The sequence below is a fragment of the Myotis brandtii genome, unplaced genomic scaffold (assembly GCF_000412655.1).
Source record: "Myotis brandtii unplaced genomic scaffold, ASM41265v1 scaffold251, whole genome shotgun sequence".
Classification (NCBI taxonomy): Eukaryota; Metazoa; Chordata; class Mammalia; order Chiroptera; family Vespertilionidae; genus Myotis; species Myotis brandtii.
The window spans coordinates 962,447-978,293 of NW_005359516.1; the positions used below are offsets into that span (position 1 = coordinate 962,447).

Sequence of the window (15,847 nt, forward strand, 5' to 3'; positions counted from 1 at the left end):
TTGAAATGAATAAAACTAAAAAAAAAAAGACCGTACCCTTTTATGTAATGATGTTTACTTTGAATTTATATTAGTTCACACAAACACTCCACCCATGCTTTTGTTCCGGCCCTCCGGTCCAGTTTAAGAACCCATTGTGGCCCTCGAGTCAAAAAGTTTGCCCACCCCTGGTCTAGAAGGACGTCTGGAAGGACGTCCGGAAGGTCTCCCGGTCTAATTAGCATATTACCTTTTTATTAGTGTGTGTGTGTGTGTGTGTGTGTGTGTGTGTGTGTGTGTGTGTGTGTGTTTGTGTATATGGAATTTACTCATGGAATTATGGAAGCTGAGAAGTCCCAAGATCTGTAGTCAGCTAGCTGGAGCCCAAGGAAATTGGTGTAAGTTCTGCTCTGAAAGGTCAAGGCCCAATAAGAGCCATATTTCGCTTCAAGTCTAAAGGCTGGAAATGACTGGTATCTGCCTTCAGGCAGTTAGGCATGAAGAGTTCCTTCTTAAGGAGGGCCAGTCTTTTTGTTCTAGTTAGGCCTTCGACTTACTGCATGGGGCCCATCTACCTTAGGGAAAGGAATCTGCTTTACTCAGTTTACTGATTTAAGTGTTAATCTCATCCAAAAATACTCTCACAGACACACCCAGTATAAAGTCTGAGTAAATATCTGGGCATCCACTGACTTGGTCAAGTTGACACATAAAATTAGTTATCACAGGTGCTGTAGTCTTTGTTTCACAGTATTTTTATTGTGTCATGTGCTAGTATTTTACTTTCCTCCTTACTTGACCTAAGATATGGAGGACCTATGTAGGCTGTGTACTTGTAAAAAAAACCAATATGGGTAGACAGTCTTTCATCTTTTTCTCTGCCCCATTTTATGGCAGTCTTATTGTTTATCTAAGCTATTTAGGTTTTTAAATGATGTACACATCTCTCATCTGATTCTGCTGGCTTTAATTCGATTATCTGTTATCAATAACAGCTAACCAGCTTCAGTAACTTGAATACCTAAGAGTGTATTTTTTTTTACATAATAACTGCAGAAACGATGTTAGCTCAGAGGCTCAGGAACATCAGGGCTGAGATCTTCATCATTCTCTTGTCCTTTTCCTCAAGATTACACGATAGCTGCTAGAATTCTAGCCATCACATGACTTTGACAGCTACAAGAAGGAAGGACGAGGCAAAAGGGCTTCTGCAGGAATTTCTACTTTCAAATCATTTGCCTTCCTTATATGACAAAATTTAAATATTCTAACTTTTTTATCTGGTCAAAGATATTTTATTAAGGTAGAAGGGATCATGGATAATAAATTAGGTAAGTAACATATTCTGTAAATAGGTTTTTCAGTGGAGGTGACATCTTTTTCTATCACCAGTTTCTGAAAATGTTCTGAACTTGTATAGTCAGTGTAAATGGTCAATTTCTAGCATGCCCTGTTACAGAGATCATTCCATTCTTTTTCTGACTTTGCTCAAGGGACTATACCTCTAAGATTTTATTATATTCCACCAGTTTCTTTCCAACCATAACTTTATCTCATATTTTTAAGATTTGTAGGTTCTGTTTAGATAAGGAAGAAGTTAGATGGCAGAAAGTAGGTGAGGGAATCACTACGAAAAGGGAGAATCTTGTTCTAACTTAGAAGTTAGGAGTAGCAAAGTATAGAGAGGAAGAGCTGCCTTTCTCTCTACTACACAGGACCCAGGGTCTCTGAGAACAGGGCGTACATGGTAGAGGACTTTCTTGTTTAATGTCCCATACTCTGAATTCTAGGATGGTTTTTCTTAATTCAGCTGCTGTCTCCTACTTAGGATAATTTTATCTCCGGTTTCATCAATACTGGTTTTAGCATTAGTGCGGCTTTTCATCTTGTTGGGGGTCTTTACTATTGGGAATGTTTGTGAAAGGCTATATCTAGGGGCTGTTAGCCAGACAACCTTTATTCAGTGGGTATTTCTTTTAATCGCCATTTGGTTCCATTACCTTTTAATGAGTTCTTTGATAACAAGTTCCTTAATGAACAAGGCAGTCTTTCAGGTTCCTCTTCTCTAATTATTAACATACTTTGGTGCTTTCACACACATTCACTATGATGAAAAGTTTCCTCTTTCACGGCTCTTGTATGACATTCAGGAGGGAAAAGGTGGGGATGGGGAGAATATGCCACGTTTCCTTGAAATCGAAATGGTTTAAGGTTATTTGTCCTCACAAACTGAGACTGACTGAAATATTCATATTTTGTGCTCAATTTCCTGCAACATGATTCAGTCAGTAGATTTCTAGGTGTATGAAAGTTGAGTTCAGCTCACATTAAAATTTGCATGTTGAATGTTTCTATAAGCACTTTTCAAGAAATGTGGAACGCAAATAAATTTTCATTAAAAATTTCCTTGAACTATAGGCAGTACTACTCAAAAAGACAGGAATATTTTATAATAAAGTACCTATCATTCATTGAGCCCCTACTATTGCCAGATACTGTATAGGATTCTTTATTATATCATCTCATTAACTCTACAATTTTTACAGTGTTGCTGACATTATCTTCATTTCATTGATGAGAAAGCTGAGACTAACCAATATTAGACAACTTTCATAAAGGTCACATAAGTGATAGGGCCTGGATTTGAACCTAAGTTAATATGAACCAAATCCTTGCTCTTTCTCTATGTATCTCTTCCACTCTGTCTCATCTTGTTTTCACTACTACTTTCCATAAAATGGACATTAGGATTCATTAATCTCACTGTTCTTCCATAGTGAGATTAATTAGAGGGCTAATCAGACACTTGTAAAGAAAATTAAATTATTTCGCTCAGAGAAACCTAAGGTTTTAAGTATTCTGAAATGGAGCATTTGTTTTGGCAGCAAATAATGAACCGAAGCACCTACAGGATACGTTAGCTCAAAACAGCAAAAAAGGAACTCAGGCTAATGAGGTGTTTAGGGGGGAGAAATGGTCTTATTTAGGGTATTGACCAGTGAGGAGCAGAGTAACATGTTGTATGTGGAAGTTAAAAGCGACTGGCTGGCAGACAGGCAGGCGTCTGTACCATTGTGTTTTGTAAACTCTCTCCTATGGCTATGGTGTGTTTTCTCCAAGCCCACTTAATTTTTTATGAGGTTTGTAAAGGTCTTGAATAAACAATTGAGATTATAGAGGTTTTCCTGGAAGCTTTGGTTAATATTTTAATATGTTCTGCTTTGTCACATTATTAAATAACTTATTGGAAAGTTTGAAAGAGAGGGTTTATTTTTATTTTTCCTATTTTTCCCTTTTTTAATAGTAGTTAAATATCAAAATTGGGTATATATTTTAGCTGATTCCCTCCCTTTTTATTTTAACTTTATACCTCTGCAGGTCACCCTTGTATTGGGATCCAACATCTGGGAGGCCTCCACTTAAAATGCACTTCAACTGGAATTACAGTTTAGTGGGTATATCTTGAAACTAAGCCAGTGACTGTAATTTATGTAGTAAGAGAGGGCTGGAGAAAGGGAGAGGGAATTGGATAAGGTAAGAAAAAACAGGAACTAGTAGAACTTTGGAAATTAACTCATCATGACCTTTTGCTTATTAATATTTGAATCTGATTATTTGGCATCTTGGTTGTAGTCTGGTGAAATGTCCAGCATGGCAAAAACGGAATACCTTCAAAGACATTTCTGCGTTAATGAGATGACTTGATGAAGTTAACCTTTAACCTCAATAGGAGCTGAGGAAAGAGAAAGGAAGAGTTTTTATTTCTCATTTGAGGTCTTATTCTGTGGTGGTTTGTGTAGTAGTGATTGTTATTATTTGTAGAGTACTTTATATTACCTCAAATTATAAGCCACTTAAAATTATTTCCATGATGTTGTTGTCAATTTGTAATAAAGTTCTACTATTTTTTTGTGAAGCCTTCTCTGACTATTTTGGCCTCATAACCTTTTCTTCTAAAATCATATAGTGCTTAGAGTTTATTCTGCTCAATTTAGCACCTAATTGCATGCTCTCCTTGATTTGTTTTAGAACAGGAAGTACACTTTCTACTTTTTTGCATGACAGAATTTTTTGGTGTAAAAGAAGAAAATCATAAGACTAGAAAAGGGATAAATGGTTAGCAAATATTATGCACCCATAAAGTACTTACATTTTAAGCAAATATATGCAATGTTTTTTAATTGTTTTCCATATTCTGGACCATAGGAATATTCTAATAAGACATTTACTGAGTACTTAATGTAAACCAGGTAACTATGGAATTATAAGGTAGGAAATGCTACATAGGAATTATTTCTACTTAGCCATTATAACAATCTATTTTACAGATGATGAAACCAAGACAAAGGTTAAAGTGGTCTGGGGAATTATATTTACTATGTATGTTGGTTTTCATTAAACCACATACCTGTAATTTCTCTGTTTACCTTTATATAGTTTTCTTTTTCTTTTTTTCCTGACAGTTTTGGTCTATGAAACTAGAACATACAAGTTATGGTATCTGCTGTGGTGGTATTGTTTTGTAATATACTAATTAGTTGGCTATATCCTTTATCCTTTATTATGAATTTTAGTTAGAAAGACACATATATGTATGCATTTTTTAAAATAATGCACAATGTTGGCCAAGCTGATAATGGAAATTAAGACAAGTGCATATAAAATTATTGACCGGGGAGAATTTCCTTAAATGGTTATTATAGTTTTTTTCTAGTTTGATATAAATTTGTCAATTAAAGGGATTTTTGGGGAGGGGTTCTAGTTGTGAAACCATAGTATCAGGTTTATCCTCTAGTGTAAACAATTCTGAAAACTGGACAAAATATAAAATCAAAGTATTATCTAAAAAAGGAAGAGATTATTACTTGGGATGTCTATAAGAATAGGCATTAGAGGAATAGGATACCAAAAAGAAAGAAAGACAGAACCCCCCAAAATCAAGTAGAGCATGCAAATTAGTTTCATCCTTAACTAATTTCTCTGCTATATATGAATAGGGCACACACTCTGGGTCTTTAGAAGGCAACAGCCACTGGAATATGGGCAAGTATTCTAGAAATTGCACAGCCAAAGACATTGAGAATTGAACCTATGGTGAGACTTTTTCATTTAAATATCAGTAAAGCCATTTACAGGGATTATAGACAAAGTCTTAAGAGTAAGGCAAAGCTAAATAGAACAACTGTAACTTTAAAAACAAACCTGACAAAATAAAGGTGATCCACTAATAATTTAATTGCCTGGATGAACAAACTTAAAACTCTATTCAGGAAGATAAGATCATCAAAAGCCTCTGTAACATCTTATCTGCAATGTATGGCATATAAAAAAAAGTTTCTTAACATGCTAATATGCAAGAAAAACTGACCTATAATTAAAAGTTAAAATAGTCTTAGTAGATCATTAGATAATTTAGATATTTATGGGAGCAAGCAAAGATTTAAAAATAACTATGATTAATATGTTAAAGAAAACTGGAAAGAACAGACAAAATACAAAAAAATAATTATTTGAATAGATATTAAGAATAAATATATATTCTAGAATAGCAAAATGTACAATTTGTAATAAAGAGCTCATTAGGTGAAATTTTAAGCAAAAGTTAAGGTTAGTGAACTCAATGACAGGTCTGTAGAAAATACCTAAACTTAAACACACATTGAGGGGAAAAAAGAATAAAATGGTTTTCATTTAAAAAAATGAAATAAAGCATAAGATAGAACACAGATGAAAGTTATAACTTATAAGTACTTGAAGTCTCAGAAGAAGAAGAGAGAATGAGAATGGTACAGAAGCACTTCTTTAAAAAAAATAATGCCTGGGAATTTTCCATATCTGAGGAAATGCATCAATCCACATTTTCTGGAAGCTCAGCAAGCCTATGCAGGAGAAATACTAGTACAAAGAAAATTATACCTAGGCATATGAATATTAAATATAAAGAAACATCTTAAAAACAGCTGTAGAACAAAAACACATTCAAGGCAAAACAATAAGAATGATGGATGATTCTCATAGAAACAATGAAGGCCAGAGAACAATAGAATGAAACTTTTAAAATCCCAAAAGTAAGAGAAAACTGTCAATATACAATTCAGTACCCAGCAAAAAAATATCTTTCCAAAATAAAGGTGAAATGCTCTCTGCTGACCATGTTGCAATAATTGGTACCAGAAACTCTTGACAATAAACATTTGAAGTGACAGACAAAATTAATGGAACAACTTTTTCAGATACTGGATAGCAGGCAGTGCAGGACAGTGATCTCTGAAAGAAGGGAAACACATGAAACATTGCCCCAGCAATTTGCCTACAGGAACTTTGCAAACTGTGGTACAGGGAGGGTACCCAAAGTAACCCAAGCACAGCAGGAGAGTATTGTTGAGTTAAGAAGACAAAGATTGGCCCTAGCTGGTTTGGCTCAGTGGATAGAGCATCAGCCTGTGGACGGAAGGGTCCTGGGTTCGATTCCAACCAAGGGCACATGCCTGGGTTGCGGGCTTAATCCCCAGTAGGGGGCATGTAAGAAGCAGCCAATCAATGATTCTCTCTCATCATTGATGTTTCTATCTCTGTCTCCCTCTCCCTTCCTCTCTGAAATCAATAAAAAAATATTTTTTAAATAGGAAGAAGACAAAGATTGAAGTTTAGGGAATAAGTTGCTGATATTTGTAAGGAAGTAGTTTTGAGGTAATTTGAGGAATAGCACCAGATATCTGCATTGGGATCCCTTGAGGCTTTGGCTGTATACTAAGTTGTTCATGTGTAGGAAAAATTCATGATGTCAGGCAAAAAATAAATGCTAGGGTACAGAAGCTGAGCACATTTGCCAGAAGTCACACAAGGCAGGGAGATGTTAAAAATTTAACCTGTAAGAAGGGAAAGACCCCACTGAATTCCTGAAGCATTTAGTAGAACCACCAGAAGAATAGCTAGTAGTTGGTCTAAAGCTACATTTGTAGTAGGTCTAAAGTAACTATAGAGAATAGATTATTCTAATCCCTACATAAAAGAGTAGACCTACAAACCTTAAAATTGCAAAAGAAACCGAGCTGTTTGCCATAACAGGAATCAACTCTCTTTAAAGAAATTCAACAAAATAGAGACATTCAGCAACCTAGCATTCACAGTATCTAGTGTTAAAAATTTACTAGATGTGACAAGAAACAGGACTATGTGATCCATAACAAGGAATATCATCAGTTCATAAAAAAGTTACCCAAGTGACATAGGTGACAGAATTAGCAGGTAAATGCTTTTAAAATGCTCATATACCCACACATGCACAATAGGTTCAAGATTTAAAGGTACATACAAATTTAAGGAAAGAAGTAGAAGTTATAAAAAATTAATCAGTCCTGGCTGATGCGGCTCAGTGGTTGGAGCATCGGCCCACCCACCAAAGGGTTGTGGGTTCAATTCCGGTCAAGGACATGTACTTGGGTTGCAGGTTTGATCCAAGGCTCCAGCTGGGGCATGGGCAGAAGGCACCCAATCAATGTGTCTCTTGCACGTTGATGTTTCTTTCTTTCTCTCTCTCTCTCTCTCTCTCTCTCTCTCTCTCTCCCTCCCTCTCAAATATCCTCGGGTAAAGATTTAAAGAAATAAATAAAATGGAACTTCTAAAAACAAAAGTATCAGAAATGAAAAACATGCTGAATTGGATTAGTAGCAAAAATTAGCCACTTTAGAAAATAAGACTGGAAAATTTAAAAGACTATTCAGTTAAAACTATACAACCTAAATGCAGAAAGAGAAACCAAGGGGAGAAATTTTTACAGAGCATCAATTATACGTGGGGAGTAGCAAGCAGTGTCCTGCACTTGGTGCTCCTGGTTCTCAGGCTTTCAGACTCAGGCTGAAAGCCACATCATCAGCTCTCTGACTCTCGTGCCTTCGAACGACACACACCTCTAGAGCAGTGGTTCTCAACCTTCCTAATGCCGCAACCCTTTAATACAGTTCCTCATGTTGTGGTGACCCCCAATTTCATTGTTACAAATTGAACATAATTAAAGCATAGTGATTAATCACCAAAACAATATGTAATTATATATGTGTTTTCCAATGGTCTTAGGCGACCCCTGTGAAAGGGTCGTTCGACCCCCAAAGGGGTCGCGACCCACAGGTTGAGAACTGCTGCTCTAGAGGAAGATAAAATTTGACACAGCGAAATGTGAGCAGCAAAAGCAAAAGAGAAAGTTGGTGTGAAAGGACAGCTCTCCTTCACAGAATAGTACCTGGCCCTCCTTCCATGTTTCTTGAAACCTGCTAAGTTATCCAGAAAAGGAGACACTGGGCCTTGGCCATTTGTAGTCAGTTAGATAAAATCCTTGTTCCTCTGGGACTCAGGATCTGATCCCAGTGGGCTGACAGAGAGCTGTGTTGGCGGTCCATTTTAAACCCCTACTGTGAACTGAACCTTCTTTTGATGCTTCCTTAGATGAGTAAGGAAGAGAAAAGCCTCTCGCTCAGTACCCTGGCCTTTCAGACTTGTGTGATTTTTATCTTCTTGTCCTCTCCATTTCCTTACCCCAAGTCTCAGAGCAACAGACACTACCACAAAGCCCTTGACTGGGAGGCAGGATCAAATGATTGTTAAGAGTTTTTTTGGAAAGTCTGACAGGGCTGGATTCACATCTTAGCTCCACCACTAAGAATATACAGTAAAATAATCCTATTTCTCTGTCCTTATCTGCAAATTGAGTATTAAGTACCTCATGGGGTTCTTGTGAGAATTCTATGAGAAGATATTTTCAAAACATTTGGCACATACTCAATGCTCAGCAAACGGAAGCAGCCTCCCTGATGGTGGAGGAGATGAGTGATATTGATGATGCTCTCCAAGTCCTCACCTCCACTCCCTTGCATGTAGTGCTATGATGTACATAGTAATGGAAAGTAATGCATATTGAGCTTTCTATAATTCTTTGAAAGAGTTTTTAAGATTTCTACACATTTGTTTTAGTTGTGTTCAGTTGTATCTTTGTATAAGAAATAATGGATGATATCTCCCTTTTTGTAAAAAAGAATTGGGAACTCCCTGGTCCATTGAAATATATGGAAAAAAACACCTAAAGGGACCCCAAAATGAGAATCTGGAATTTTTGTGAATTTTTACTAGACCTACATTACTCTATGACCTACCTAGTTTATAGTAGGAACAAACTAAATCTCCAAAATCAGAAGAATGGACAAATATATTGTCGTATACTGTAGAATAATTAAAGGAATAAACTACAACCACATGCATTACACTGAAAAAACTTTACATTACAATATTGAACTAAAAAATCATGTTGCAAAAGGACATGCCATATCTGATTATGGAAAGTTTTAAAATACATAAAATAATACAGTATATTACTTTTGTTATATGTATACTTATCATAATAGTATTTTTAAAATAAAAATGATATGCCTAACACCAATAATGGTCACCTGTAGGTAGAGGGAGGAAAATGATTAAGGAGGTCACACAGGGGCTAAACCATATTTGTAATGTTTAATGGATACATGAGTGTTCATCTTGTAATTTTATATATCTTTCCACATGACTGAATTACTCCATAATTTCAGAAAAGGATTCACTAATTTGAGAATTCAGACTTTTAAAGATACATATCATCCTGGTTTTCAGGATAGATATTGATGGTAAGTAACAGATAAATAACAGGAAAAAAATGGATATATGTCTGGAAAAAAATGGATATATTTTCTATGGGGTATGACCTAGACCTGAGACTAAGATGTCATTCACTAAATATAAAGTGTTTGAATACTTTAAAGAAGGTAGTAAGATATTTTCAATATCATATTTAAAAAATTAGCTTATAATTTATGTTAATAAACTTCAGTGTTCATTTTTTAAGAAAACAAAATTTATCCTTTTAATTATTTCTTTCAATAAACCTTTTTATTAATTGATTTTAGAGAGAGAGAAGAAGGGGGAACAAGACAGAGAGAGAGAGGGAGAGAGAGAAATAGTGATTTGTTGTTCCACTTATTTATGCATTTGTTGGTTGTTTTTTGTATGTGCTCTGACTGGAAATTGAATCCACAACCTTGGTGTATCAGGATGATGTTCTAACCAACTGAGCTATCTGGCCAGGGCCTACATTTTCTTTTAATTTAAATTCTTTATTGTTTAAAGTATTACATAAGTTTCCTTTTTCCCCCATTGACCTCTCCCTGGCTACCCCCACCTCCCAGCATGTGCCCTCACCTCCCCCACACTCGCCATCTTTATCCATTGGGTTTTGCTCAGATGCATGCATACAAGTCCTTTGGTTGATCTCTTACCCCCTCACCCACCGCCTTCCCTCATAGGTTGGACAGTCTATTAGATGCTTCTATGACTCTGGTTCTATTTTGGTTTCTCAGTTTATATTGTTCATTATATTCCACAAATCAGTGAGATCATGTGATATTTATCTTTCTTTGACTGGCTTATTTCGCTTAGCATAATGTTCTCCAGTTCCATACATGCTGTTGCAAATGGTAAGAATTCCTTCTTTTTTACAGCAGCGTAGTATTCCATTGTGTAGATGTACCACAGTTTTCGAATCAACTCATCTGCTGATGGGCAGTTAGGCTGTTTCCAAATCTTAGTTATTATAAATTGTGCTGCTATGAACATAGGGGTGCATATATCCTTTCTGATTGGTGTTTCTGTTTTCTTGGGATATATTCCTAGAAGTGGGATTACTGGGTCAAATGGGAGTTCCATTTTTAACTTTTTGATACTGTTTTCCACAGTGGCTGCACCAGTCTTCATTCCCACCAGCAGCGCACGAGGGTTCCTTTTTCTTTGCATTCTCTCCAGCACTTGTCGTTTGTTGATTTGTTGATGATAGCCATTCTGACAGGTGTGAAAGTGCCTATTTAGGTCCTTTGCCCATTTTTTGATTGGATTGTTTATCTTCCTTTTGTTAAGTTGTATGAATTCCCTATAGATTTTGGCATAAACCCTTATCAGAGATAACAGTGGAAAATATGTTCTCCCATGCAGTGGGCTTTCTTGTTTTGTTGATGGTTTCTTTCGCCATGCTTTTTATTTTGTTTTTTAAGAACTGTGATTGATACAGAAGGGACTGTTTGAAATTTTTTTCTGTGTTGAAAAATTTCTTCTTGGTTTAATTAAGATTTTGAATATTGTTTATCTGTTGTTGATTTAGAAAAAAAGTGCTTCCTGAATAAATAGCTGGGCTTTCTGAATTTTAACATAGTGTCGTAGCTACATGACTGGTCATGATGATGCTACTATTTAAGATGATTGCCATCAGGAACTATTAATTCCAGTATTATTTGAATGTTAATGGTATTGTGATGAAGAAAACAAAGACATTCCTAATGGAAAAATAAATGGTTTTAATGTTGTTATAATTTTACTTTAATCCATTAAAATTATGATTTACATTTTTGTATTTCAGGGAAAGGTGGCTCAAACAGCATGTATGTCAGCTTGCAAGCATTTAGCCACATCCTTGATGCAACTTTTGCTGGAAGCTGAAGTCAGGCAGCTCACCTTGGGAGCATTACAGCAGTTCAACTTGGATGTCAGAGAATGTGAACGTAAGACAGTGAACATCCTTTTGCTTGCTTGTTTTGCCTGCATGCTCACTTCTATAAAAAGAAATTTAAGTCTATTGTGTCTTTGTTCCTGATGATGTCAAAGAATACCTAGATGACAGAAATAAGTTATAGGATGTCTAGAAATCTATCAGCAAGCTAACTCGAGCACCCAAAAGTGCGTAGGCCCATAGGTAGAGCACAAAAGATCCCTGGCTACACAGGAGTTTGCAGTCTAAAGGGGGATATATGGACACCAAAGAAAACCTGATTAGTTCAGACTTCAAGAGAAGGCAGTTCCCAGGCATTTCCTTTTTTATGTTTTATTTTAAAGCTATTTTTACATCATATTTGCAAACCCTTAGTTTACAGGACAGATGCTGTGTGTATTTATCAGTCAGAAATGCTTTCTAGTACAGGTAGAAACAAAACCTTTGACAGAGTGGTTTAAACAAATAGGTTTACTTTTTTCCCAGAGGCAGTAAGTTACTGAATTGACTTAGCTGCTCAGTGCTGTCACCAAGGACCCAGGCTCTTTTGTCCCTTCTCCCCTCTTATACTTAGAGTGTGGTCTTTTCCTCCTCTGTGTTATATTTAGAAGAGACAGGAAAAAGAGGCCTGTCTCACTTATTCCTTTTCCCAAGAAAATAAAAAGAGATACCTAACAAACCTACCTCTGTGTCTCATTGGTCAGAATACAGTTGTATGGCCACCTCCATCACTAAGGGAGGCTGGGAGTTTGAGTATCTGTCAAGGTGAGAGGGGAGTGTCATCATTGGCACAGTTGTTTCATCATGAGTCATTCACTTTGTATTAAACACAAAATAAAGCATTGGTTAGGAAGGAAGAAGGAAGGAATGAAGAGTGTTGTGGTGTTCATTGCTCTGTCAGTGAAAAATGAAAATGAACCGAAATGATGTGATTCAAAATGATTTTTCTGATTCTAAGAAAATTAAAATAGTGGAAATTCTCCGAGTATGCTAATACTTCTGCCACATCCTTTTAATTTTACTATTTATTGTTTTTCCTTGGTTAACTTTGATGACTAAAAATTAAGGTTTTATTTATTGACCATGTTATTTTAAATAAGACTTCCAGTTCCAGCCATCACCAAGTAACAGGTAGCAAAGTCACCCTTCTTAGGTAAACAACTGTAAAACTGGATAAAATGTGTAAAGAAACTCTTCATGCATTGGACAGCAGACAGCACAAGGCTGTGATCCTTTAGAGAGGGGAGGTGCACAAGGTAAACTTGTCATTCACTCTCATTTTCTGCCCGGGCACTATCCAAACAGCAACACATGAAAGTAGGTCCCAAGTAGAAAGCAGTGTTTTACACAGATAAGTGGAAATTGGTGGATAGGGCTGGTGATGCAGCTGGGATTTGTGGGGCAAGCGACTAGAGAATAGGGAATTGTTTAGAGAAGGAGCTCCAGAAATCTGCATTAGAGAGCCTGTGAGTCTTTGGTCAAAAACAAACTTGCTATGTGCAGGGTAAAACTTTCTGAGGTTTGGCAGAGAATAGCTACTGAGGATCTGCTAGCTCAATAGTAATGCCAGAGGTTAGAGAGTGCTAGGAGACGCTAGAATTCTGACTCACCAGAGTGGAGAGACCAGCTGAACATCTTGTATATTTAGTGAGACCCCAGAAGGTAGACCTTAAGAGTATACTACTCAAGCTCTAGAATAAGAGCTAATCTTGATCCACCATAACAAAGCCTAATAACAAGACTCAACAAGATAGGGATAATCTGCCAATAAAATAACTGCCTGCCAAAACAAAACTCAACAGTCTTTGAACAGAAACAAACACACAAAAATTCAGACTGTCAACCTCATAGTAGCCACAGTTTCACAGCAATAAAAGGCTATAATTTGACATGCAAAGAAGCAGGAAAATGTGATTCATAACAGAATAAAAAACAGGCAATAAAAATAGATCCATTGAGAACACAAATGTTGAAAATAGCAGACAGGCCCTTTAGGAATCTGAATAGAAATATATTCAATAACTTAAAGAAAAAGATGGATGTAACGCATGATTGTTGCTGAAATATTTTTAGGTTTGGTAAAAAGTATTAATCTACTGACTCAACAAATCTTTAGCAGGAGAAACACAAAGTCACACCCAGAGTACATTACAGTCAGATTTCTAACAAACAAACAAACAAAAAAAAGAAAAGAAAGAAAAAAAATGATAAAAAATAAAATCTTAAAAGTAGACAAAAAAGAAAAGATACATTAATAATGGAGACCAGTAATAAGAATTACTGCTTACTTCTTATCAAAAACAGTGCAAACTACAAGGCACTAGAAGATCTTTAAAGTACTGAAAGAAAATAAAAGCCTATCAATCTAAAACTCTTTATCTTGAAAAAATATTCTTCAGAAAATTTGTCACCAAAGGTCTGCACCACAGATCTACAGTGCAATTACATTGTTCAAAGATGTCAACAACAGTATCTCCTTTCCCACATCTTTTTCTAGAATCTTGGCACTTCCTTATTAAGAAATTGCATTTGCCTGGCTGGTGCTGCTCAGTGGTTGAGCATCAACCTATGAACCAGGACATCACGATTCTATTCCTGGTCAGGGCACATGCCTAGATTGTGGGCTCGAATTCCGGTCAGGGGAAGATGCAGGAGGCAGCTGATCAATGATTCTCTCTCATCATTGATGTTTCTATCTCTCTCTCCCTCTCCCTTCCTCTCTGTGAAATCAATAAAAACATATTTTTTTTAAAAAATAGACAAAAAAGAAAAGATACATTAATAATGGAGACCAGTAATAAGAATTACTGCTTACTTCTTATCAAAAACAGTGCAAACTACAAGGCACTAGAAGATCTTTAAAGTACTGAAAGAAAATAAAAGCCTATCAATCTAAAACTCTTTATCTTGAAAAAATATTCTTCAGAAAATTTGTCACCAAAGGTCTGCACCACAGATCTACAGTGCAATTACATTGTTCAAAGATGTCAACAACAGTATCTCCTTTCCCACATCTTTTTCTAGAATCTTGGCACTTCCTTATTAAGAAATTGCATTTGCCTGGCTGGTGCTGCTCAGTGGTTGAGCATCAACCTATGAACCAGGACATCACGATTCTATTCCTGGTCAGGGCACATGCCTAGATTGTGGGCTCGAATTCCGGTCAGGGGAAGATGCAGGAGGCAGCTGATCAATGATTCTCTCTCATCATTGATGTTTCTATCTCTCTCTCCCTCTCCCTTCCTCTCTGTGAAATCAATAAAAACATATTTTTTTTAAAAAATGACATCTAATTCCCCTTCCTTTGAATCTGGGAAAGCTTGTGTTTTTATTTTATCCAACAGCATGTGGCAGAAGTGGCCTTGTGACTTCTGTTGCTAGGTCATAAAAGACAATGCGGCCTCCATCTTCTTAATTAGCTGCTGGATGAGAAGTGTAACTACCCTAAGGCCTCCATGCTGTGAGGAAACTCAAACCAGCTCATGTGAAGAGACCACACGAAGAAGGCCTGATGCTTGACATTTTACATTTTATGTTGTTGGTGCTATATTTTGTTATACTCCTTTAACTAGTATTAGATTTTGTTCTGACTTGCATTTACGTTACTTGAAATTGGTTGGATCCTTTTGAGACTTGCTTTTAGGTTTATAGTGGGTCCAGAGCATCCTTTTGTCTATGTCTTATTTAAACCCAAACCGAAAGTAATGTCCTATCCAGAATTCTAACCCATGCCTAGGAACCTAGAGGTTTTTCAACTCTGGCTGGTGAGAACACCAAGTGTTTCCAGCTCTATAAGAGCTCCATGACTTATTCTGCATATTCATTTATGGTGGGTCTTTCCCCAGCCTTGGGTAGTCTCTTCCCATACATGCACACATTAGTACTCTGCCGAACACTCAGTGGCACACTTCTCTAGTTTTTATGAGTGCTCTCTTTTGCGACCTCTTTCACTCTGGTAGTTGGCCCTGCAAATACTAGTTGCCTTGGCATTCTGGACTACAATCTCTGACTTTTCAACTCAGAGTACTTTGCTTCCTTTAGGTTCCCTCCCTTTGCAGGCTTTGCATAATAGCCTGGAAACTCCCTCTAGTTATGCTCACCTCAAATGCTTTCCTTTTTCAAGAATCACAGTCCTGCATTGACTGTTGCCTAATATCTAAAACCATTCTTTCAGATACATTATCCAGTTTTACAGGTTGTTGTGGTGTTTTTTTTTACAGTGGGAGATGAGTCCTCTATTACTCCATTATGACTGGTAACAGAATAAATGAACATCTTTTCAAGTTCTTTTTAATTTTTATTTTTCA

The 15,847-nt window shown here is 36.5% G+C and overlaps 1 protein-coding gene across 6 annotated transcripts in view; it reads left to right on the top strand.

The window, feature by feature from the left end:
- The window catches only part of EXOC6B (exocyst complex component 6B), a 524,781-nt gene that overhangs the window by 364,883 nt on the left and 144,051 nt on the right, over nucleotides 1-15,847 (top strand). For all 6 annotated transcript variants that reach the window (XM_005867756.2, XM_005867754.2, XM_005867755.2 and 3 more), the window contains one exon: nucleotides 11,412-11,553. In XM_005867756.2, the coding sequence (XP_005867818.1) occupies nucleotides 11,412-11,553 (142 nt within the window). The remainder of the gene's footprint in view (nucleotides 1-11,411; nucleotides 11,554-15,847) is intronic.